General features: G+C 34.8%; 1 protein-coding gene across 1 annotated transcript in view; it reads left to right on the top strand.

Moving 5' to 3' along the window:
• Window positions 1-2,146: 2,146 nt before the first annotated feature.
• LOC129737868 (uncharacterized) overlaps window positions 2,147-25,856 on the top strand; it is a 48,080-nt gene continuing 24,370 nt past the window's right edge. Inside the window, exons 1-4 of the mRNA XM_055729031.1 lie at window positions 2,147-2,413; window positions 2,657-2,779; window positions 10,710-12,155; window positions 24,929-25,054. Of these exons, the coding sequence (XP_055585006.1) occupies window positions 2,170-2,413; window positions 2,657-2,779; window positions 10,710-12,155; window positions 24,929-25,054 (1,939 nt within the window). The 5' untranslated portion in view covers window positions 2,147-2,169. The remainder of the gene's footprint in view (window positions 2,414-2,656; window positions 2,780-10,709; window positions 12,156-24,928; window positions 25,055-25,856) is intronic.

Below are 25,856 nucleotides of genomic sequence, written 5' to 3'. Positions count from 1 at the left end.
ATCTAAATATTTTTCTCCCTGCAATCAGACTCCGTCTCAGGACAAAAGACTCAGACAACAAACGGATAAAAAAATCCTGAATATCTTTGCTACAAAAACCTTTCGGATCAGCATCAGGGACGGGCTCTAAAAAAGGCCACAAAAACACTGTGCTGTCGATGACGCTGCCATTTAGTGAGCTGTTTATTTTGTGTCACAAGCATAATATCACACCACAAACTATGAAAGTCAAATTGCCAAAACCGTGCGGCGAAGTCCATCCGATGGATGACTTGTCAGTGATGTTTAGTGACTTGTTTTGGGGGTTCAACCTGTTGAACAAAGAATAAATCAAATCTATAGAAAAACTTTTAACCAAATTTTACTATCATAATATTGCTACTAATGACTTTTTCCTTGATAGACTCAAATCATTATCGATTTTTTTTAACATAACTAATGATAGTTTTGAAAGGAGAGTGTTTTCCAATGTTTTTATCACTCTATGGAGCTACCACAACTTTTTCTATTAGTTATTTAGGAGTACTAAAGAAATATTTAATGGATTCCAAGCATCAATAAATTTGTAAGATTCTCTAATCTGGGAATCACTTCCTCAATATCATGTACAAGTGAAGAAGACGACGAAAATTTTAAACATAAACACAAAAGCACAACAATCTCAAGAGCGCTATGCATAATAATAAAATTCCCTGTACCCTTCATCTCTGATGTTGGGGAAGCCCTGTTTTCGCATCCCTGCCTCCCTGAATTGTGGAAATTCATGAAAATATGTTTTTGCCACCACACTGTCGTTCGGTTGTTTCTGCTGCTAGGAAAAGGAAGGCCGCGGTAAGGTTTTGTGCCCTCATTCATGCCCTCAAGGATTGCGTTCCGTGGTGGTTTTGCAATGTTCCTGAATCGCCTCGGCAGAAGCCGCAGAAAAACAGCAGCTCTTGAAAAACCAAACCGAACTAGGAGAACCCAGCCAGTGACACGCCCGTGGAGATGCAAGTGAGCAAAGAGAGTTCGCGTATAAAACGTTACCCGAATGAATAAAAATGAATAAATTAAAAATTCCTCCTTTCCGGAACGGCATTCTGGTGTACACTGATACTGTTCGGCTGAAGCTGTTGGTGGTTTTGTTTTATTCTCCTGCCCCTTCTTCCGCATCCTGGTGGAAAATTTGAAAAGGATTCCGAAGAGCTTTACTTGTTTGTACTACAAGTTATGGGCCCGACTAAACCGAAGCGAACGCCGAGCGGAAAGTGAAAGTATGTTGCTCAATTTTGATATACCTACCTTCTAAGCCGCCACAGATATTTCATTTATTGAAATCATTCTTTCGTTTCGAAATAGGAACGAAATTTGTAGAATTTCGATGATTCCACTGGGTAGTTGAAGAGCTACAAGAATTTGATCCGTAATATATAACATATCTCTGAAGCTTCGAACTTTAAACTTCTCAGTTTCCACTTAAATTGGTTTTTTTGGTTCGTTTGAAATTTTTTGAAAAAAAATATACTCTAGGTCAAGGTCCGTAGATTTAGTTGCGAATTGTAGCGTCTCTCTTAGTTTTTTTATAATATACGTAGCTATATATTTTAGAAATTTCAATCGAATTTTGTTTACTGTTCTATCTTTTTTGAGTTTTATGTGTAGTGTTTCAGCTGTTTTTCGTTTTCCTTCTTGGTTCCTTCTTTCTAAAATATTGTCGCTTGTCGAAGTTGAATTTATAAAGAAGCAGAACGTCAGTTGTTTTGCAAATAAATTTCAGATGAAACAAATTGAAACTTGAAAGACCATAATGTATTTTGGAAAAAGCAACGCGGGCACAGAACCATGACTCGGGTTGCTCATCACTGCTGTAAAGCATATCATAAGATTCAAATCTGGGACCAACAAAGGCTTATTAAATTAATAAAAATATCAAAACTTATTTAACTTACTCTGACTGATGTCACATGTTGGATGATCCTAACATGTGTTGGGTTTGTTCAGGTGAATGTAAAATTTGAATTCCGCTGACGGAGAGAGATACTATCTTCATCCAATAATGAAAGTTTTTTTTATTTTATTTAAAATGTTTATATTTTTCCATAGTTACGTCATTTCAATTGCTTTTGAAAATAATTTATATAATTTTAACTTTTTTCAACAGTTGCACCGGTTTGCGCCTCCAGCAGCATCATGATTGTGGGGGCGTCGCTCGACGAGACGGTTCCGGTTCCCTGCCACGTGGCCGCCGATCCTTTGGACGTTTCGTTCGACTGGAACTTCTCGAACAGTGGCGAACGTTTCGAGGTAACAAGCGGTCAATTCAATTTGCTGCAAGATTTTCATTCGTCGTCCTCGTCTTTGGCAACGGGAGACGGTTCCAGTGGGCCCCTTAGTGGAATGCCACCATTCTACGATGGGGCAGAGGAAAGTTCGGGTGAGTGTGTAGGACAAATGAACTCTTAATTTCTACTTTAATGTGAAAAATTCAAATTCTGACAGGTAATCAATCATTAGAAGCGTTATTTATTACCTAATATATTTTACCAATTTATGTGTAATGAATCGGAGACAGTTTGGTTATTATGAACAATCCTGAAGCATTTCTTTAAAATCGTACACTTTCTAGAAAGTAAATAATGCCAGTCTTTAAACATTGGACTTTTCCCTCTGCTTACAGAAACCATTTACGAACTGCTGTACACGCCCAAAAGCGAACGAGACTATGGAACACTGGCATGTTGGGGCAAAAATTCGATCGGCAAGCAACTGGAACCGTGTCTGTTTCAGGTTGTCCCCGCAGGTAAGAAACAAACCACCCACCCAACCATCGCAGAGATTTCTTTCTGACAATCTGTGCAACAAGATAGTCATTATCATGGTTCCCATTCCTTCTATACATCTACTCCACACAAGTGGGAATCGAAGGAAGAAAATGCTTACCAACAAAAGCTCCATCCTATTTCCACCTAATTATCGCCCCGTCTTGGAATCGATGAAATAATACCAGGAATTTGTTTGATAACGCTATCAGTTCCTCCTGTAGAAAAGTATTATTTTGTAGAATAATTTTATCGCACACTGGTAAGCTCTCACAGAAAGAAGATAAATTGTTTTGCAATGAAAAATAAAATTGTTTACTATTTCAATTTGGCTAGCTATTGTTTTCAATGAATCATTTTAAGACTTTTTTAAAGACATACACCACCATCTTAGCCGATTTAGTCTTTATAGACTGAACGAACTTGAAAAAATAAAAACATATAAAGAATTATGATCCAAGTTCCGAATCGATTCCATACCTCTAAAGGACATGCGGTTATCATCTCACGACGCTTGCTTCATTGCCACCAAGGCGTATATAACCTTTGTTTAAAATTTCCATTGCAATCAAGACTTTCTCTTCTAAGTTGTTCCGCAAAAATTTCTTTTTTATGTATATTGTGTTCAAATGGACAATCAAGTACTCCCGAATTTTGAGCAATACGTAGTCAGGTCGAAATTTTTTTTGAAAAAAAAACAAGCATTTAATTTCAACTTTCCCAATCCAAAAACCGAAGATTTATCCTTCAAATAGTAGTCAAGGGTGTAAGAAACGAACTTTAATGTGGTGGTGACTCAAAAAAAAGTTTAGATGTTGCTTTGGCTTGATATAAAAAAAAATAAATTATAAAATTCTCCAACCTTGGAAAATTAAATTTGAATTTTAAGGTTTTATAGGAAAAATGAATATTTACCATCATCATTTTTGTTTGTTCTGTGAAACCGAGCTTGCTAATTGTTTTTGTGCATATTTATAAAATCTCTATAGGAAATTTTCCGTTAAAAAACATTGTCAAAGACCGTAACTTCGAATCTGATTAAACAAATAAGTTATCAGGTGTTAGATGGGGGCATGTCTATTGTCATTGAAGAGCAAAAAAATCAATTGAGTAGTCATGCAATGATGTCAATAGAATTTATTGTTCTTCAATGCCAAAAGACTTCCATGCAACACCTAATCATTTATTTTTCTAATAAGATATGAAATAACGGTCTTCGACAGAGTTGTTCAGCGGAAAATTTTCCGCACAGAATTAATAAATTGGCTCATAAGCCATTTGCTGGCTCGGTCCACAAAGAAACAGACAGGATTTTGATTATTCAGTTTTTGGGCAACTGTTTAGTTTACGTTTAGTGGGTTATGAGACTGAAAGCCGAAAATTAGCCCACTAAAAGATTATTCACGTAAACGTTACTTCTTAAAAAAAAAGTTTATGAGTTTTGAATCAAAACTAATCTTTTGAGACCCATGGGTTTGAGTAAATCAAAAATTACCCCAAATCGTCTCAGTCTAATTCATCACCGCCAATGAGACGTCAAAATGTTCGAATGCCCCGACCAGAACACTCTATTTAAAATGCATGCCATTCCATCAAAAAATGACTTTTCAAACATTTGGTTGTAAAAAGTATTCAAATGGTGTTTTGGTGAGTGGTTCAGGCGAAACTGTAATGGAGATTTGGATTACTGATCCTCTTTTATTGTTTTCTTCATATCTTTCAGAGAAAAGTAACCTTATAAAACCTCAATTTTTGCTGAAATTTCTTTTGCTGAAATAAGATTAGTTTTACGATTATAAACGACTTATGTACAACGAAAAACTTTTCAGAAAGAATTCTTTTGGCAATTTTTTTTAAATTGCATAACCACAGTGGCTGAGGAACTTGACTTTCAGTACTTTTCGGTTGTAGTTTCTACACACTTTAACATGTCACATACCTATATGTGACTATATGGTTATTTCATTTTTTGTTAAAATCGTACCACAAAAAACTGAAATATTTCAACTCATTTGTCGTATCGACTATTGTATTTTAAACCATAGAAAATTTAAGAAAAAAAAAAGTTCGATATGTAGCCGAAATGAAACATCAACCCGGCTTAAAAAGGTGTTGGAAAACAACGACAACAATTCGAAAAAATATGTTAATATCTGAGGTGAAATATTTCAGTTTTTTATGGTACAATTATTAAATATATTAGCTTTGATACAGATTGAAGTGTGCAAAAACTACAATCGAGAAAGTACTGAAAGACAAGATCCTTAGACTCTGTGATTATGCAATTTTTTCTCAGCGAAAAAGTTTTAAGTTGAACCACAGTTATTTATAATCATAAAACTGAGAGTTATGGCCATAGGAATGGAGGATGGGGGAGAGGGTTTGGGGGTTAACCCTCATGAAGGTCCAATATGCCAAGTGAAATTTTTGGTTTTGCTAAACACAAAATTTGGAATTTCTAATAAAATGTCGATGAAAAATAAAAATGATTCATCAGTAACAACAGTGCAACTAGCTCGACTCCAAAACATTGAAATCTCATTCCAGGATAACAATTCTACAAAACAAAAGATTGCTGATTAAGGGTTTTGATACAAATTTCGTTTTTGAGTTTCAAATTCATAGGATTTCTTATCTGGAATTTAGATTAAGGTTTTGATTTTTTGTTCAAAATACAGAATTCAGACTTGAAACTTAAATCCAAAGTTTGTATTCAAATTTATCTCAAATTTAAGTTTTATAATCAATATTAAAATATTAATTTTAAAATTTCATTAAGGATTCGAATTGGAGGAGATTGCAGTTGCATAACTATGATTCTTGATTTACATAAAATATGCTTACTGCCTATACTTGCTTACGATACGTACACAGCCAGATCATGTCAGCATCCCGGTGAATAGTAAAAATACATTTACTATTCATCTTATCAAGGCCGGGCCCACTGTGCAGCATTGGACGCAAAGACGACTGGAACCAGGGGAGGAAGAAACGTGAAGAATTTTAAATTCAAATAAAGTCAGTTTAGAAACACAAAGCTAATGAAAATCATTTCAAAGAATTTGTTTTTTTGAAAAATCTGGATTATAATTTTGAAAATTTTTATCACAGGATTAATATTTAGAAATATTAAGGGGGAGGGTAGGGTCTAACACTTTCAAAAAATCGATTTTTTTTAATTTTTTTATTTTCTTATTGTAAAACATTTCAAGAATGTTGTGTCAAATTTTCAAGTCAATTGAAGCAAAACTGTAGAAGTTATAGGCCTTTATCTCCTCCTATTTAATACTGCAAGAAAGCAAGAGCAGAAACTTCAAACGCGTTTTTCTCGAAAGCACATTTTTAAAGTCCGTGGACATCGTCATTTGAAAACTACTTATCCGATTCTTTTCAAATTTGGAACATATTTTCTACATATAAAATACCAGACCCCAACGTTTTTCTTTTTTTGTTTTTTACTTTGAAGAGATTTTACAGGTGAAAAATGGCGGATTTTTTCGTGGAAAATCGTAGTTTTTACTTCAAACAGCCACAAAAATTTCATAAATTTTTTTTTAACTTAAATAAAAACGTTGGGGTCCAGAAAAACATCTATTGAAAATATTTTGCTCTGATTTTTTGACTTCAGATGATTCTGTGCTGAGATACAGTGTCCACCGCAAATCCCGTTTTCTAAAAGGCAGTCTCGAAAGTGCTCCGTCACCGGCTCATTTTTCAATATTTTTCTACGAAAAAATTACTAAATGTTCTTTTAACCCTTTCCTTCCCACGAGGTTTTTCACGTTTTAAAAATAGAAATATTGATTTACAGCTAAGGTTCTAGAACAAAAGATGCATAATTTAAGCCTACTTTAATGATCCATTTGAAAAATTTGAGTTTTGAGGTGGATCATATGTGCTCCATTGGGAAGATAACAACACATAGGGTGCAAATGAAAAACAGGAAATAATTGCAAAAATACATGGAATTTCATCACTTCATTGATCACAACTAAAACGATCCTATTTGATAAAAAAAACTTCTTTGGTTTACGCATCCCTCGATAGTCTATTTATTGAAATATTTGAAATTTTAATTTTTGCCTTGAATAATGGCCGCCATGACACTTTGCGCAAGGAAAGCAAAACATGCCGTTTTTCGAGAAAATCACGAACTTTTACAAATATTTCGAGACATGTGGTCATTTGAGCAGATAAAATAACTATCCTGAAGCGAATTTTTTTGTTGACGATATGATTCTCTTGAGTATTGATAAGAAGCTTCACAAGAAGAAAAGTACGTTTTGTTCCCAGTGTATCACCAGTGATCCACTTTACTTACTAAAAAATTTATATGTTTTAGTTGAAATCTAAGTAAACCATCATTCGATTCTGCTTGCATAAGCAACCTTCTGCACGTCAGTAATTTTATTTGGAGGAAATTATAAAAACTTGACAAGTTATTAAACATCAAATGACGACTTGATTTAAATTCGAAAAAAATCCGACTTTTTTGCAGCTTTTGACCTGCCAAGCAAAACCTAGCTAACCGATTTTCTTCAAACTTCGTGCAATGTTTCTTCACTCATATCTACACATTCGGTGAAAAAATGGTGTTGATCCAAAGCGCCCAGTTAAAATGCGAGCTGTGCGAAGTTGTGGATCACCTGTGCTACCATGGGAAGGAAAGGGTTAACAGTGCTTTGTATGATGCAAAAAATTTGAATACATTTGTTTGAACGATAGCTCTAGAAAAAAATCGTGAAAATAGTGTTTTTTTATACCTGTTAGACCCTACCCCCGCCCCCTTAAATAATAAATGTTAATTTTGAACTTGTTTTTATCATCCTGGAAATTTTATTTAACATTATTTACATATATTGCAAATTCTTTAAAATCAAAAGTTATTTTAATCGAGTTTACAAGAGTAAAAACAAACCTTATTTGAACAGTGAACCTACTTACTTTTATTGCTGAATATTTGATACATTTTCACTCATGCTTAAAATGGTTATGCCTGTGATTCAAAAGAATCAGCCTCCTAATGTACATTAGTAAAAATGCTTTTATCTTAAATGAAGCGTGCAAAATCCTTTATTTTTTGTTCCGATTATTATGGTTGTTTCTACATTATTATGCAACTCACGATTTTTCTCAACGATGCAGTTGGCACACCAGTCTTTGAAAAAGTTATCTAAATCAACTAACTGTGTTCGATGTTTACTCTTGAGCTCAAACTTACGAACATCAGCTCAGAAAGCAACTGATTTACCAACTGAGCTCTATCGCAAGTCTCTATATTTTTTATAGCTTCATGATGAAAATGGCATCTCTTGGAACTTATTTTCAAAAATAAATAACTTTTAATGGAAAATAACTTTAACTTGAATACCTAGTATGTACTAACATATACATTTTTAATTTGTGTAAGCATTGTGCAAGCAAAAATGTAAAAGGAAATAAATTGTCATCAAAATATAAAACAACTGCCTAATTGGATGAAACTTGAAAAAGTAGATATAAACGTTTAAAAATGGATTTTAAAAATTTTTGCCGAAAGCTGAAAACCAGTCACTGTAGAGGCATAATGAGAAACCCCCCGAGGCAGTATGAGCACCATTAATGAAGGCATAATGAGCGTTTTTTGCCAGGGAATCTAGCAGCAAATTCGACTCGATGAAGTCAACTGAGTAATAGAGCTACAGCTTGACTTGAATCGTCTGACGATTTGGCCTATTGGTAAGATGTCGGAGAGGTAATCAGTAGGCTCGAGTTCGATTCCTGGTCGAGGTGATTTTTTTCTTCATTTATCATTCATGATCATGATTGCACTAAACGGTGAGGCGTAGATTCATCAAACAAAGCAATAACAAAATAATCTAGGTCTGTTAGTAGAATTCAAAGAATTAACACATGCTCATACATTATGTTTTTGGTGTTTTGTTTGACGGATGATGCTTTGATGCCATTAGCCATACGACTATGTAACAATAAAAAAATCAATCATGAATGGTATGTGCAAAAAAAAATCCCCTCGACCAGGAATCAAACTCGAGTCTACTGATTACCTCTCCGACACCTTACCAATAGGCCAAATCGACAGACGAATTAAGCCAAGCTGTAGCTCTATTATTCAGTTGACTTCATCGAGTTGAATTCGCTGCTAGATTCCCCGGCAGAAAATGCTCATTATGCCTTCATTGATAGTGCTCTGTTCGCCTCTAGTGAACAAATTAAAGTAAAAACGCGTTTTAAAATTGATGAAAGTGAAAAATCAAAAATTTTATGATGTTGAAAATTGAGAAACAATGTGTAGATCATGTTGCAGTGCGTACATTTCAGATCAAGATGATTTAAAGGTCATAAAAGCTTATTTGGTGGTGCTCGTCACTTGAGAACCTAGCTGGTTTTTATTTAATATTTCTGTAAAGATGAAAAGGATATTTCTTTTTTGGTGAAAAATTAATACTATGGGTAGTACGAAACAAGTCCTTATGAAAATTTGTTTAAGAAAATACGTACTTATGTAGAAAAACGGAGTGCTCATTATGCCCTGGGTGCTCGTTATGCCCTCATCTCCCCTAATGAATTTTTCTATCGTAATTTTCATCGAAATGCACCCTTGAGACAAAATATTTGTCATAGTTGAAACTTTTAGATAAACCATATTCAAAAAAAAATCGATACAAAGGTACCATAGTTATTGATGAATAACTGGGTTTTTATGTTCCTCCCAAGCAAAATGTCTCAAAATCTCATACAAAGTTCAGGCTCATTGAGCGACCCTTTCCCGTAGTCCGATCTCGACTAAATTTGTCATGGGACCTTGTACTAGGCCTAGGGCCAGTTTTAGTCTGCAGCCTATAACATTCCAAAAGTTTTGAATTTCCCCTACAAATTTGGAACACTCCAATATGCATTGTTGCAAAAATATTCAAAAGGTAGTTGTGTTTTACTTTAGAAAACAGTCTTAAATTTCAGTCTTAAAGGGTTACCATATCCTTTATCGCCAAAAAGAGTACATTAAACTCAAATTCTAACAAATGAAAGAAAGGCGAGAATTTGAAGTCATGCGAATACTGTCAACTAGTTGCCAGTTACGTGACATACCTGGCAATTATTAGTTTCCGTTTTTTTTTGTTCTGTTTCATTTTATTTTTTTTTTTTTGTGAAAAGTCAAAGGTTCAATTTTGTCGGATAATACGAGGAGAAGGAAGTTTTTGCATTTATTCTAAGAAACATTTAAAAGAAAAAGTTATTTGTATAAAGCGGATTGAATATTTTTACTTTTCCGCTGTAACAATTTTTTCAGATTGGTGCACTTTTTAATCAAATAGAAAACATGTTTTTAAAGTAAAATTACTGATCTACACATGAAAAAACTCGAATAAAAGTCTTCCAGAAACCTGCGTAAAATTTCAAGTGCTGTTATTTAAAGAAGCTGTTGAAAATTACCGAGAAACAGTGCCAGCTGTTGCGTCGTTGAAAAATTACGAATCGAAAAAGAGTACACGTACTCCTAAAAGAGTACGTATGGTACCCTTAATCTACACTTAAACTATATATTGTGTGGGTAAAGCCTTCCGAAGAACAGAAAAATGCTATTTTTGTACACCCTACAACACAGTTTAATAGAATTCTTATGATTTATAGAATTTTGTGGTGCTGTTTCAACTATTTCAAAATTTGTTGTGCTATGAGCGCACTAATGAAGAAATGAAAGCGAAGAACACAAATAAAATAAACAATTAGGTATAACAAGCAAAAATCTAGAACGATGAGCAGTGTTCAAGTAGAATAAATGGAAACCATGCATTCTGATCACGATTGGCGTTTTCGTCAGAAAAATCCTTAAAATAATCAGGTGAATTGATATGAACTTTCTTCCTTTCTTTCTCTCTTCCACGAATGATTGAAAAAAAAAAATCCTAGCTAAACCGGCACCCCTCCGGAATTGCACGCTTCGTCCATACTCGACGTTGCTGGCGGCGACAACCCAAAACGGCGGTGGTCCTGGCAGTGTGATATCTAATTCATCTGCAGCGTCAGCATCTTCGTCTTCATCGTCGGCCACGTTTTACTACGGTGCCGGTGCCGGTGCCGTTGGAGACGTGCCATCATCGTCGTCATCGTCGTCTTCGGAATCGGCCGCAGCGGCGTCTTTTTCCGATGGTGCCAGTGCCAGCACCATAGGTCAGCATTATCGAGAATCTAATTATATCAGCACACAATTCGTTAAAGATCGGAACGTGTCAAGCGAGCGGGCGAATATTACAAAATTTAATCAGAAGAATGGCGGTGGCGTTGGCGGTGGCTCAAGCAGTAGAAAACGTGAACAGATCAAACAGAAAAACATTACCCATCACCATCAGCAGCAACAGCAACAGCAGCAAAGTTGGGGCGGAAGTGGCGGTAAGAGAATTAGTGCTGCAAGTCATAACGTGGGCTTGACCTCGGATGAGTCCGACGAGTTGGGGCTCCTTGGGGAAGATCCTGAGATGCTGGTAGAAGAACGTGGGGAAGTGCGAATGGCAGCCCAAATATTATCGTCTCTTGGAACGGCATCCGGACCAGGACCAGGACCGTCAGGATCTAGTTTCTCATCGTCGGCTGGTGGATCGTTCCCTGGACCAGAAGAACGACTATCGTCCCTACCAAGTTCAGCAGCAGCCGAGAATAGGAGGAAAACAATTTCGAATAATGAAAGAAATAGTGGCATGAATTTGTATAACGGCGCAACACTACTGGCGGATGGCAGCTTTCTGGCTAGGGATGCTGCAAGAACTGCATCGTCGTCCTCATCGTCCTTAGCTGATGCTAATCACGGTAGAGCTCGAATGAGACGAGAACAACGTTTTAATGAAAATCTAGAAAATGAAATAAATAAAACACGTTTCGATGATGATGATGAAATTTTCAATAGCACCAATAGAAACAGCTTAGAGGACGATGAAGATGATGAAGGCCTTAGAACTTTGAAATCGACCAGCGGAATAAACGGTGGCAGGAGTAATTATCCCGAAGGTTGGCGGGAAACTCCTCCGAAAGCAGAGAAACTTCAATCCGACAATATTCGATACAATCGATACCATTCTGCAGCTGAAGCTTCTGGAGGTGGGAAAAGTGGCCACCCCAAGCCAGCTTCTCCTCCGCAAAACAGCAACCATAATGCACATCCGTACAGCCATCACCACAATCTCTACATGGAGAACCTGCTTGAGGTTCCGACCACCCTTGAGCTGGAATGTGTGGCCGGATACGACGGCGGGTTGCCGCAGCATTTTTTTCTTGAAGCATACGACTCCAGGACCCGCAAGCTTCGGCTCAACATCACAAGTGCACTTAACGATGTACCGTTGTTTCGGATCGATCTGTCCGGTAAGTGATGCTGTTTTCTGCTTTCTGTTGCTCCTGTTTCGAATTTTTATTCTATGTGCCGTCTAGCTCTTCATCTAAAATTTATAACAAGCGATGTTGCTTATGAATAGAGCAAAAATTCAAACTCTGCCAAACACGAACCCTTCAAAGGAGGGTCTGCTGTAAATTCGTGAAGATTCATAAATATTTCATTGTACATAGGGAACAAAATCGGAACTTTGTGCTCGAAAAAAAAGGACGCGACAACAATTGCTAGCTGGTGAAAGCGATGCCAGTTCCGATTCATGGTTTCCCATAGCCATTCAGATTGAGGAAATGTTATCGCTCTCCATTCAAGAAATCTTCAAACAAGTCTGGGTTTTTTTACTCTATAGTGAAAGCATATATGCATATAGTTAAGTTAATGTTTCATTTAAATTTGATCGTTTAAGCACAAAATGAGATTTAAAATATTCTAAATGATGTTGATGCATGTTGATAGTTTTTTTTAGTCACGTTTATTGAAAATTTAACCAATTTCTATCCCGACAAAAATACTTGTATGTAAATTTTCTAAAGTATCATTTTGTACCTAGTGAAATTAAAATATCAACCAAACTTTTGCAGGCTTGACTTGTGACTTTGTTGGACGTTTCAAAGCGGTTTGACGCATGAAACAAAAAGCACAGAGATTTCAATTTAACTTTTCATCTAACAAAAAAGGCATTTTACAAAAAAAAACCTTTCTCAATATAAATGGCTATGTTTCACAGTTTAAAATGCCAAGTCGTTTGCCAAATATTTGCTAATTGAAACCCGTAAACCCTTAAATGCATAGTGTTGTTTTAAAACAACACTAATCAAAATCCAAATATCTCGAAAACGCGTGGATATTTTTCAGTGATGTATTCACAAAAAATATTTAAGATATTAAAAGAAATCAGTAAATGGTATTTTTATTACGATACTTAAATGTATGTGTGAGACATCAAACAAAGTATGCGGAAAAATTGCAAGAATCAAATTTATTTATTTTTTTTTGAAAAAAGTAGTTTTTTGAAAATCGTTGTTATTTCTTTAGATATGCCAATCCTAACGAATTTTTTATTCTCTATCAATCAGAAACACTTTCCTGCACCCAATTAACAAGGTTGGGATGAAATTGACAAAATCGTATTGAATTTAATTAAGTATTTCAAAAAATATTTTTCAACTTTGATTGACCACCACTTTTATAATACTCAAAATCACTACTTCAAACCTGTTGTGTTGTGTTATTCGAATTAAAATGTTATTATTTCACTGAACAAATAGCTGCTATTCTCATTTAAAAAAAAGTCATGCATTAAAGGGTTAAAAAGGGTCATGCATTATGAAGATGTTCTTCTATCTCTTGCCTCAATAAAAAATAGCTTCAATTTATTGGAATTTACATGAACTTTCAGAGAATTGTTACAAACATTACTTAAATATTTTACATAACACTGCCCAAGTAACAATTTGAGCTTTGTTATGGTCATCAAAATTTCGTTAGGACTATAGCATTAATCTTCAGAAAAAGCTGAAGCGCATTCTATAACATCACCAAAACTCCAAAAGAAACGTCATCACGGCCATTTTTTTTAAACCTCGATGAAATCAAAATTTTTATCACCAAAGATTTTTTAAAGCTATTATTAATTCTGTTAGCAATTCTTTTTTCGATTCTTTGAGTCCTCCGAGTTTTTTTTTCAGCAACCATGAAGCATGATAAATGATAATTGCATTATTGAGATATAATCTAGTAAAACCAATAGCCAAAACACCAATGTTTAAACCATATTATGAGCATCTTTTCTACTGCCAGTCAAGATTTTAGGTTAAATCTTAAAATAAATGCGCCTCGTCGAATCTGATCGTTAATCGTAATGGAATTGATGAAAAATAGGCGTGAAAAAAATATTTTCAAATAATTGCATTGTGAATCCATTAACAACCCTTATCAAAAAAACATATCAAATACCCAAGCCTATCTCAGCGAGATATTTATAGCTTATTCAGTTATAGTTTTGATATGAGATTTGTTGTTAAGGTTATTTCGAAAACAGAATTATATCTACTTTTGATTAAAACCAATTTTTGCAAACGCGCTATTGAGAGCTCTAAGATGAAATTTAATGATAAAATTAAAGGAATGTAAATAATAATTTTTAAGACATGGTTGCTTCAATCTGTATATACTTTATTTGACAGAAGTATGAGTAAAAAAATGCTAGGGAGTACTTTTGTTTTCCTCTGTTTTGATCTGCCTGCTTTATTGGTTTTTGATGGTCTCTTTTTTGTAGTATTCTTGTTAAATCCCGAAAAACCCATTCCAACTCAATCTAATTTCAATGCATCAGGTAAAACTTTTATGTATTCCATTCATATGAATGACACTCGAAGTCTACAGCCTGCCTGCCCGCACGCATCCCTTTTCAAATTCCAATAGTCGGATTCAAATCCATCAAGTAAACCGAAATTCCCATTGTCCAGTTTAAATCCACCAAATGGCTGCCTAATTTCCGTGTGCACGTTCCCACTGATAGTTCAAATAGTCCAATTCCGATTCACCAAAATTCCAATACATCAGGTAAACTTATACAAATTCCCAATGGTCACCTTGATGGCACCCAAATGGTGCCTGTCTTTGCGCGCTTAAAAAACGTCCCTAAACAAGCGTCCAGCATCGGTCTATGCAGAATTTGTAGGAAAATAAACACCCACTTCCTAATAAGCTCAAATGGAGCAGTGACAAAGGCACACAACTGGTAGGATGGGATGGTATTGGGCAAATGATGAGTTTGATTCTCATCTCTTATCGAATTATTTTTTTTTTTGCATAAAATTCTAATTACATTTATAATTATCTCTATCTGGTGGAGTTATAATTTAATTTAAATTATAACAACGGTTGATATGATTTAGTTATGATTGCATAGACTTTTTGATATAATTTGAGATATTTTAACATCCTACGAGTAGGTACTAAATTATAACACATCCAGATTAAAAAAAAAATGAATATCAAAATATCTCATCTTTATAGTAACCTTATTTTATCGTGTATTGCTATGTTCGGTATAAGGGATAAACTCTTTCGAGAGATTCGATGTTTCGATGTGAAAGTGAGAGAAAGAGAATCTAGTTTTGTACATGGTAGGAATGAATAAAGCCTCTTCTGATTGTACCTTCAACTTGACCAGACGTACTTTTTACTTTGTGCTCCGGAAACACCTCCTACCTTATACGGTTCATATTAAGCGGCGACGAGGATAAAAGTTAAAGTTAAAGTTCTTTCTAATTGAATGAGTTTTGCTAAAGGCATTTTGGACGTGCTTTTTTGATTTTGATAAGTCTAAGAAGCATCGAAAAAAAAAGAACTGTAAGTTGGAACAAAAAAGTCGGAAGTTTCCTTCCCTGGCCACGTGTTTTTTTTTTCCTATTAGTGCATTTTTTTTTTTTTTTTTTAAATATGTCTTTATTTGTATCAAATCATGATTACACTTATATTACATTATTGCATTAAACTAGGTGTTCAGCTCAATAATGAACTGTTCATAGCCCTATAAGTAACTAGATTATAAAAATTTATTTATAAGATTTAAATTTGCTGAGCGCAATCAAGTTTTTAATGTAGGAGAACATCCTGTAATAGCAAAAATATTTTATACTTAAAACTAAACACTATCTTAAAATTAAACTAAACATAAAGAGAACGAATCTCTGCGATGGAAGACTGCATCGATTTGCCTCTGAAGTTGGAGATGATGTTGTTGGCCATCTCTTCGATAGATTCAATGCCTGCAATCCGATGAAGATCTTCGGTGCTGTGCCAAGGTGGAAGCCGCAAAATCATTTTCAGAACTTTGTTCTGAATCCTCTGGATGGCTTTCTTCCTCGTCGCGCAGCAGCTAGACCAAATCGGAACTGCATACATGATCGCTGGTCGGAAAACTTGTTTGTAGATGAGCATCTTATTTCGCAGGCACAACCGGGATTTCCTGTTGATGAGAGAATAAAGAGATTTAGTGTATTTATTACATTTAGATTGAATATCTTCAATGTGATTTTTAAAAGTAAGATTCCGATCAAGTGTAAGTCCCAAGTACTTCACGTGATCAGACCATTCTAAAGAAACCCCATTAAAAGTTATGGAATGATTTTCATTAGGTTTTAAAAAATTTGCTCTTGGCTTATGGGGAAATAAAATAAGTTGAGTTTTGGAAGCGTTAGGAGAAATTTTCCACATTTTCAAGTAATTCAAAAAGGAATTTAAATTTTGTTGCAATCTACTGCGTACCACCCGTAAATTTCGACCTTTTGCTGAAAGCAAAGTATCATCAGCAAATAATCTTCTACCTTTTCCTTCTGGTACATCAGGAAGATCAGAAGTAAAAATATTGTATAAAATTGGCCCAAGTATACTGCCTTGAGGGACACCAGCTCTAATGGGTGTCCTTTCAGAGCATGAATTTTGATAGCTTACTTGTAAGGTTCGGCTAGTCAAATAATTTTGAATAATTTTGGTGAGATATACAGGAAAATCAAATCGAGCTAATTTAGCTACTAAACCTTTGTGCCAAACACTGTCAAAAGCTTTTTCAATATCAAGAAGAGCAACACCAGTTGAATAACCTTCAGATTTGCTAGCGTTAATCATATTAGTTACACTCAAAAGTTGATGTGTAGTAGAATGTCCATGACGAAAACCAAATTGTTCATCAGGGAAAATAGAATTCTGATTAATGTGAATCATCATTCTATTCAAAATAACTCTCTCAAATAGTTTACTTAAAGATGGAAGCAAACTAATTGGTCGATAACTTGAAGGCTCTGAAGCACTTTTTCCAGGTTTCAAAATTGGAGTTACTTTGGCATTTTTCCATTTATTGGGAAAATAGGCCAAGTGAAAACATTTGTTGAAAATTTTAACTAAAAAATTTAAAGTGCTTTCAGGCAACTTTTTAAGAAGAATATAGAAAATCCCATCTTCCCCTGGAGCTTTCATATTTTTAAATTTTTTGAAAATCAATTTAAGTTCATCAATATTTGTCTCACAAGAACTTTCAAACACATTTTGCTTAGAAAGAATATCATCAAATTCTAGGGAAATTCGAGCATCAATTGGACTTACAACGTTTAAATTAAAATCATGAGCAGACTCAAATTGTTGGGCTAATTTTTGAGCCTTTTCTGAATTAGTTAAAAGAAGTTTATCCCCATCTTTCAAAGTAGGAATTGGCTTCTGGGGCTTTTTTAGAATTTTAGTTAATTTCCAAAATGGCTTTGAGTAGGGTTTTATGTCCTCTACTGCTTTAGCAAAATTTTCATTACGAATGAAATTTAAACGACGTTTGATCTCTTTTTGAAGGTCGCAATAAATTAATTTCAAATAAGGATCTCTAGTACGTTGATATTGGCGTCGACGAATGTTTTTCAGTCGTATCAAAAACTGAAGATCATCATCAATTAAAGGTTGATTAAATTTATGTTTAACTTTAGGTATTGAAGCGGCTTTAGCATTGACTATTGCAGTTGTCAAATTTTCTACAGCCAAATCAATATCTTCTATTGAATTCAGTGGAACGTTTACATCTAAATTACGTTCAATAAAATTCATATATCGCTCCCAGTTAGCCTTTTGAAAGTTAAAAGTTGATTTTAAAGGGTTTTCAATGGGACTTTGGGATAAAGAAAATGTTACTGGAAGGTGGTCTGAATCGAGGTCCGCATGAGTAACTAATTGACTACAATGCTCGCCTAAATCCGTTAGAACCAAATCAATTGTGGAGGGATTTCTAATTGAAGAAAAACAAGTATGCCCATTAGGATATTCAACAGTATAATAACCTGCAGAGCAGTCATTAAACAAAATATTCCCATTTGAATTTGATGAAATATTATTCCAAGATCGGTGTTTTGCATTAAAGTCACCAATAATAAAAAATTTAGATTTATTTCTGGTGAGTTTTTGTAAATCTCCCTTTAAAAAATTTTTCTGTTCGCCGCTGCATTGAAAAGGCAAATATGCGGCAACAATTATAATTTTCCCCATAGAAGTTTCTAATTCAATTCCAATTGTTTCTAAGACTTTTGTATTGAAAGAAGGAAGAAGTCTAAATTTGAGACGACTATTGATGACAATAGCTACACCCCCACCTTGTCGATCAAGTCGATCATTTCGTAAAATTTTAAAGAAAGCATTGCTTTTCAAGTTATTGTCTGGCTTTAAAAAAGTTTCAGTGATGGCAGCAATATGTATGTTTTGAGTTTTCAAAAATAAAAAGAATTCATCTTGGTTAGCCAGCAAAGATCTAGCGTTCCAATTCATAATATTTAAACATCTATTTGGATCCATGAGGGAATCGTAAAGTCATAATAATTTTGTTAGCATAATTAAAAGAAGTTTGGAAAGCTTCAAACATTGAATTTGCTTTCAACATGAGTTGCATCATTTCCATTAAATTTTGATGCAAAAATTTTAATTTTTCCTCAGTAATCTCACCCAAATCAACAAAATTGTTAGGATCAGAAAATGAAGGAGAAGAAAAAGTATTTGAATTTCGGGGATTTTCCCAAGCCTTCGCGTGAACGTTGAGACCTGGTTTTTTCCCATTTTTATTAGTTAAACCTGAAGAGGGCAACCCATTTTCAACCACCTCTGAGAACGATAAACAACGAGTTTGTGGCGCAAAATCAGCCCAGGTAACATTAAAATCACTTCGGGTATTACCCAGCCGTGATTCCAATGTAGGCCGAGGCTGACTGCGAACAGGCAGGTTGTTTGCCGGTCTGACGTGTGAAGACGAAAAAGAGGAAGGAGGAGAAGAAACTTTTCTGGAAACTTTGGGATTTTTCCTAGAAGCAACAATTTTTGCCCTAACGGGACATTCTAGAGAATTCGAGGAATGATTACCTGCGCAATTCGCACACTTAAAAAAATCTGTTTTTGGCTTATCACCACCAAAAAGGCATTTAGATTTTTCATGATCGAATGAGCCGCAAAACATGCATCTGGCATTCATTCTACAATTTTTAGTGCCATGACAAAAAGCTTGACAACGACGACATTGCGTAATATTTTGTAAAAAATTGGTATGGGATTTACGAAAAGGTTCAAATTTTACTCGACAATGAAACATAAGACGAGCCTTTTCCAAAATTTTCAAATTATTAACCTGATCCTTTTTAAAATGGATCAAATAAAGCTCAGGAGCAAAACCAACACTACTGGTATTATTCGTGTTGGTTCTTTTCCTCATTTGAATTACTTGAATTGGAGAAAAACCTAACAAAGAATTTAATTCAGCTGTGATCTCATCCGGTGTCTGATCGCCGGTGAGACCACGAAGTACAACTTTAAATGGACGATCACTTCTAGTGTCGTAAGTAAAAAATTGATGTTTTTTATTATTCAAATAATTTAAAATTTTTTGAAAATCATTAAAAGATTCCGCCAATATACGAGCAGTTCCCCTTCGACCGATCTGAAAAGAAATCTTCACATCCTTGACGGAAGTGACGATTTCTTTTCGAAAGGCATTGAAGTCAGGAATCGTGACCGTTATTGGTGGAATCTTTTCGTTTTTAAGAGTATAAGAAGAAGAAGGTTTCTTAGTACTCTTATCAGAATTAAATATGAATATTTCCTCATCACCGATGTTATGAAGGACATCGAATGAGTTGGAAATTTCAACTTTTTTGGGCGATGGACCTGAATTAGTTTCGGCAATACGCTTTCTACCAGCCCTTGAGCCAGCCGATGACTTCCCCATGCTGGAAAGAAAAGAGAAAATATGAATAAAAGAAAATGAAAATAATTTTAGCACTGAAAAGTGCTGATTGAAAAACAGGTAAGGAAAAAAAAAATAAATAATGTAAAATGTTCCTGCAGGTACACAGCAACGATACGATGCTCCGGCGTACGTGTTGACGGCTCAACGGTACAGATGGAAGTGACCTATTAGTGCATAATGTGCATGACAACAGGACTTATCTGAAAGGTAGCAGAATTGTTTCTTTTGTTATTTATTTCGGTGTTCAGAAGAAAAAGGTCACGATATTTTGAGTTAAAAAGCTTTGGAAAATATTAGAACGGATAAAGAAAAGTTTGGCCAAATTTTGTGAGTGACGCCAGTTTGTTACTTATCAGTGAAGCCCATTAGAAATTTTTCCTCTAAAATTTTCATTCTGTGCTGATATTTTATTCATTTGACGATTATGAAAATTATGATTTTTTTTTCTTTCTTTATTTACGTTTTATTATTTGTAAGTTTTTATAATTTTTTTCTTTCTCTTATTTTTTATTTTTGTGTGTGTTTTTTCTGTGTTTTATTATATTTCATTTACGTATGAACATAAGCATTTTACAATCAACTGTGAATAAAAATTATTGGTCGTGAATTTTTTCTTGTGTACGACAATTTATTGGATTTTTTTTCATTTTATAAGTTTGTTGTGATTTCTTGAATATCATGGCACTGTCAACAACAGCCGAACAGTTCATTCCTGGAGCGAATCCTTTCAGCCAATATGTTGAACATTTACAGTTTTTATTTCAACATAACAATTATTCTGAAGCAAAATATAAGACTTCGTTTTTGGCCGTTTGTGGCACCGAAGTTTATTCTCGGGTTAAAGCTCTTTTTCCAGGGAGAGATATTATAATATTACTAACAAGGAAATAATTGATGGTTTAAAGAAGTATTATGACAAGTCTGACTCTGAGGTAATGCAGAGTAATGATTTTTGGACTCGACGGCAACGTCACGATGAAAAAGCAATTGATTTTATTCTATCTGTTAAACAAGCTGCTGAGGATTGCAATTTTGGCGATCTCAAGGAAAGATTTACCAGAGATTTATTAGTCATCGGAGTTTATGATAAATATTTACAATTGAGAATGTTTTATGAAGATAATCTCACACTTAGCAAAGCAGAAAAAATTATTATAAACAGTAAGTTAACTATAGAAAAAATACATAAATTAAACATTTAATTTGGTTTTTTCTATTCTGATCGGGATGGCGTTATTTTTTATGGTCAAATAAATGGCTAATGGCTTAAATGATGATCACATGAAAAGCTATAATTTGACGTTTCTCTCACAAGCCAAAGAATTACACGCTTATGATGAGTTCCTCATATCTGAGTTGTTAATCATTAGTACTGTAAATGAGGAGAGACTTTTTGAATGAAAAAAAAGATTGGTTGTGACTCCATCTTGAAATCCAAGAAACGTAGATTTATGTTAATTTTTATATGTAACCTATAATTAAGTTTTCATTAGGATCTAAATTTGATCAGTTGAATTTTATATGGGAGAGTGGGGAATCATGGGCCACTTTTTTTCGTTGTTACATAACTTCTTTAGTATAAAAGATAAAATGAAAATGAAAAATGGTATGGTTTTCTACATTTTCAAGGTATCATAACGTATTTTTTTTAATTTAAAAAAAAAATATTTTCCCCAAATTCTGACTGTTTGAAAAAAAGCAATATTTTTTGGATTTTGAAAAATGGTGGGGATTCGTGGGCCACCAAATCCAAATTGACCAAATAACATGCAAAGTTTATGAGTTGACCCAAAACTGAGATTTCCTAATTCATTTCGTTATTTTAAAGCAATTTCAGATGATGAAATAAAAAAGAGAGCTGTGTTTGATCGAGTAGATTCCAAAACCTGGCTTGCAAACGTTTGGGCAAAATTTCTTATATAGGATGGACACAATATTTTTCATTACTCTTCATTTGGCATCAGAAAACTTTCCAGATAGGAAAAACGTATTTTAAGTTCTGATTGTGTATAAAAAGATAAAAATATAGATGGTTCAAGATGTGTGGCCCACGATTCCCCGCAAGCTATGATTTGCAAATTGGTTGCGTTTGAGTTACTTATTGATGTTTCATCAAAAATTCCTTTTCCACGTGAAAAATCATGGCAAAACTAAGATCATAAGCGTATGAGCATATTTTTGTAATGCACTTTAGGTTCCCCATCGATGAAATTAGCGGGTGTTTATTTAATTATGTAAGTAAATTTTTCAAACTTTTTTTAGCTTGACAAATAAAAGAAGCATATGCTGCGTATTTCAGTCAACAACATTTAGAAATATATGCTCACACAAAGCGATGACGATGACAGTTGGTTTGAGATTTTTATCTCAACACACAACTGAGATATTAAAAGTGGCCCATGTTTCCCCATGGCCCACGATACCCCACTCTCCCCTACAATAAACAATAAACCAACAATAAACAATACGGGTTTCGAAAGAAAGGGCTAAACTAGAAGAAGTCGATTTTTTTTCCGACGCAATCTTGAAATCCAAGATGGCGCCTTCCTCTGAACTTCGAAATGCTGTTAATCAAATGAAAATCGTATGAAAGCCCCACAATATTGGTATTTGGTGAAAGGGCTAAGTTAGAAGAAGTCGAATTTCGCTATCGGACGCCATCTAGAAATCCAATATGGCGGCTTCCACTGAACTTTCAAATGCTGTTAATCACTGAAAATAGCATTAATCCCTCACAATATGAGTATCAGTTGAAAGGGATCAACGAGTAGACGGCAAATTTAGCTATTAGTCGTCATCTTGGAATCCAAGATGGTGGCTTCCACTGAACATTAAAATAATTTGAAAATCACTTGATATTTTCACGATATGGTCATTGGGTAAAATAGTATAATCAGTTTAAGTTGAATTTCTCTATCAGACGCCATCTTGAAATCCAATATGGCGACTTTCGCTGAATTTTAAAATGCTGTAAATAACTAAAAATCGCACAATATGGGTATTGGCTAAAGGGCTGAACTAGAAGAAGTCAAATTTCGCTATCAGACGCCATCTAGAAATCCAAGATGGCGGCTTCAGCAGAACTTTAAAATGTTGTTAATCACAAAATCGCATGAAACTTCTACAATATGGGTATTGGGTGGAAGATAGACTGCCTCAAATTTGTATAGAAAATTTCAAGCTTGTGAAATATTATGCGCTGCAGACTTAAATTGATCGTACAAGGTCTTATGCCAAATTTGGGCCAGATCGGATCACGGGAAGGGGTCGCTCAACGAGCCTAAAGTTTGTATGGGATTTTGAGACATTTTGTTCGGAAGGAACGTGAAAATCCAGTTTTTCATGAAAAACTTTGGCCCCTTCGGCATATTTCTCATTATTGGGATAAATTTTTTCAGGATGATATTCATCACTGTTAATGCTGCATCGAAATGTTCGAAGCATGTCTATCATTAATAGTGATGAATATCATCCTTGAAAAAGATAGCTATTTCTTGAAGCTTAAAAACTTTTTTATCCTTAATCGAATCGAAATGCAGTCTTCGGGTGAATTAATTTTTATAGTTTAGGCTTCAAGAAAAACTGTTTTCAAAAGAAATCGGCCGAAGGGGATCAAAGTTGTTCATGAAAAACTGGATTTTCTTGTTCCTCCCGAAGAAAATGTCTCAAAATTCCATACAAACTTTAAGCTCGTTGAGCGACCCCTTCCCGTGATCCGATCTGCCCAAATTTAGCATGAGATTTACTATCAAAATATTTCAAACTGTTTAAGTTTGAGAGCCACATTTCTCGACGTTCACTAGTGGTCAAGGGGTTAGCCTCTATTCTCGGCTGTTGGATGAACTTTTTGTCAAATTTCCGATCGCCTCCGTAATTTATTTAGTGGTTGCTGGCTACTGCTGCTGAGCAAATTCATCAAAATCTTAAGACCCAGAATAGGAAAACAATAGGTTACTGTGGTAGAATAGTGTGGGGATAATTTAAATATATTGAAACTGTTGAAGTAATGTTTAAATATAAAATATAGTCCTTAAAGATATATTATTTATGTTTTTGAAAAACTTCTAGAAAACCAAGAGGAATAAATTAAATAGACGACAAATAACGAAAAGCTTTAAATACTCATTCAGTAATGACTATCTTGTAATAAATTCAATCTTTTGAAACCAGTGCTTATGAATGTACATAGCATTTAAAAAAAACACGACTGCAGCTCTTTTATTAGTAAAACAAAAAAAGGAAAAAGTAAAATAAGTTTGACAACACTGTTTCAGTATTTCGGGATTCACTTGACGAGTTCCGCGACGGAAAAAAGTCCTAGTGCGAATAGAACGAGAAAGAAAAGGAAGTGAAAAATGTCTTCGTCGTTCGGGTTGAAGACTGATTCACCGCAGTTACAAAATTTCAATTGGAACATACAAATCCACGGACATCTTCGTAACTCGTCGAGCTGAGTCGATTGGTATATCTAAAGTAAAGTCTTGGACCCTTAATCAATGATAGCCCCAACTGACCGTTTGCTATGCCTTTCTGTAAGAAAGCCAACACACATCTGTTTTGAATCTTAAAATCTTTTCGAATGTCAATGAGTTCGTTGAGGATCTGGTAATTTCAAGATCATTTAGCTTTATCAGTTCAATTAATTGCATAATTTAAGGGGAATGTCATCCTCAATTTAAAATCATTAGATGATAAATAGAGCTCAAGTTATTAATTTTAAAATTGGACAAGCGCTGTCGTAAACAACAGTAAAAATAGGCAATTTCGACTATTTAATGAGCTATACAGGTAAATTTTTCCTACGACTTTTTTTTTAAGTTTTTCGTGGTTCGCATTACCGACGGTAGGTGGCTAAATAATACAGGAAATGATCTGATTTTTGTTCAATGTGTCTTGTATGCGTAGTCAGTGATAGGTACTTGCAATAATAGCGTTTGATAATTGTTTCTATCGTCTATTTTCTCCTTCTTTTTACAGAATTGATCCCCAGCGATTCGTACACTCCCACCCTCCACTTGATTGCGTACAGCGTGAATCAAAAAGGACGTTCAGATCCAACAATACTCGAGGATATAGCAATCAACGAAGCCGAAAAAAGGACCGGTAAGTGGTGCTCAATCAAATTTCCCAAACCTTTCGATTTCTGAATACAAACAAAACAACAACTGGATAAAAGGAAAATTATGCTTCGGTGGGACTGTATTCTAGCGTTCTCGAGGGAGTGAAAAGTTTACTATCGGTCGCCAGAGACAACACAGGGATGGGACAACTTAAAAAAAATCGTCATACTGATGCTAGTACAAGGTGGTACAATACCAACTGGTTTTTGAAGTTCGCTTGAAGAATTCCTCAGTGGGACAAGGCCATACTGCAAGCAAGGATTCAAGAGTGTGTGCAGTGAACCTTCCTTTATTAGATTTACTTTTGGATCCTTTCTGCTCATCCGGTGCCTAAAATAACGGGTAAAACTTGCCTTTAACTCCTATAGGGTTACCATCACTCAATAATTGCTGTGATTGTCAAAACTTTTAGAAAAACTCTAGCACAAACTACGGAATAACGACCAATGTAAATTCTTCCAAAATTCAAATACCTCCATTATTATCTGATAACTCTATTAAAGCGGCCCCTTCGTCAACCGAAAGGAGAAAAAGCGACCAAAAGGACATTCAAAGAAGGAAAAGCTGTATTTATTTGCTCATTCGAGCGGAAAGCACTACATAATTCGGTCGCAGAAGCGATTATTGGTTGCATGGCCGAAAATTGTGGAATGATGGTGGGGCTAGCAGACGGAAGACGAGAATGTCGGCCAAGTGGCTCCTTCGGAAAATCTTTTTCTTTGCCATTGTCAACTTCCTATCTTTTTTTTCTATCGTAGGTATACTCTTTCGGGAAACGAGTCTGT

Source organism: Uranotaenia lowii, chromosome 1 (genome assembly GCF_029784155.1).
Source record: "Uranotaenia lowii strain MFRU-FL chromosome 1, ASM2978415v1, whole genome shotgun sequence".
In the NCBI taxonomy this organism is placed as follows: Eukaryota; Metazoa; Arthropoda; class Insecta; order Diptera; family Culicidae; genus Uranotaenia; species Uranotaenia lowii.
Note: the sequence above shows the minus strand (reverse complement) of the source record. Positions and strands in the feature narration are given on the sequence as shown.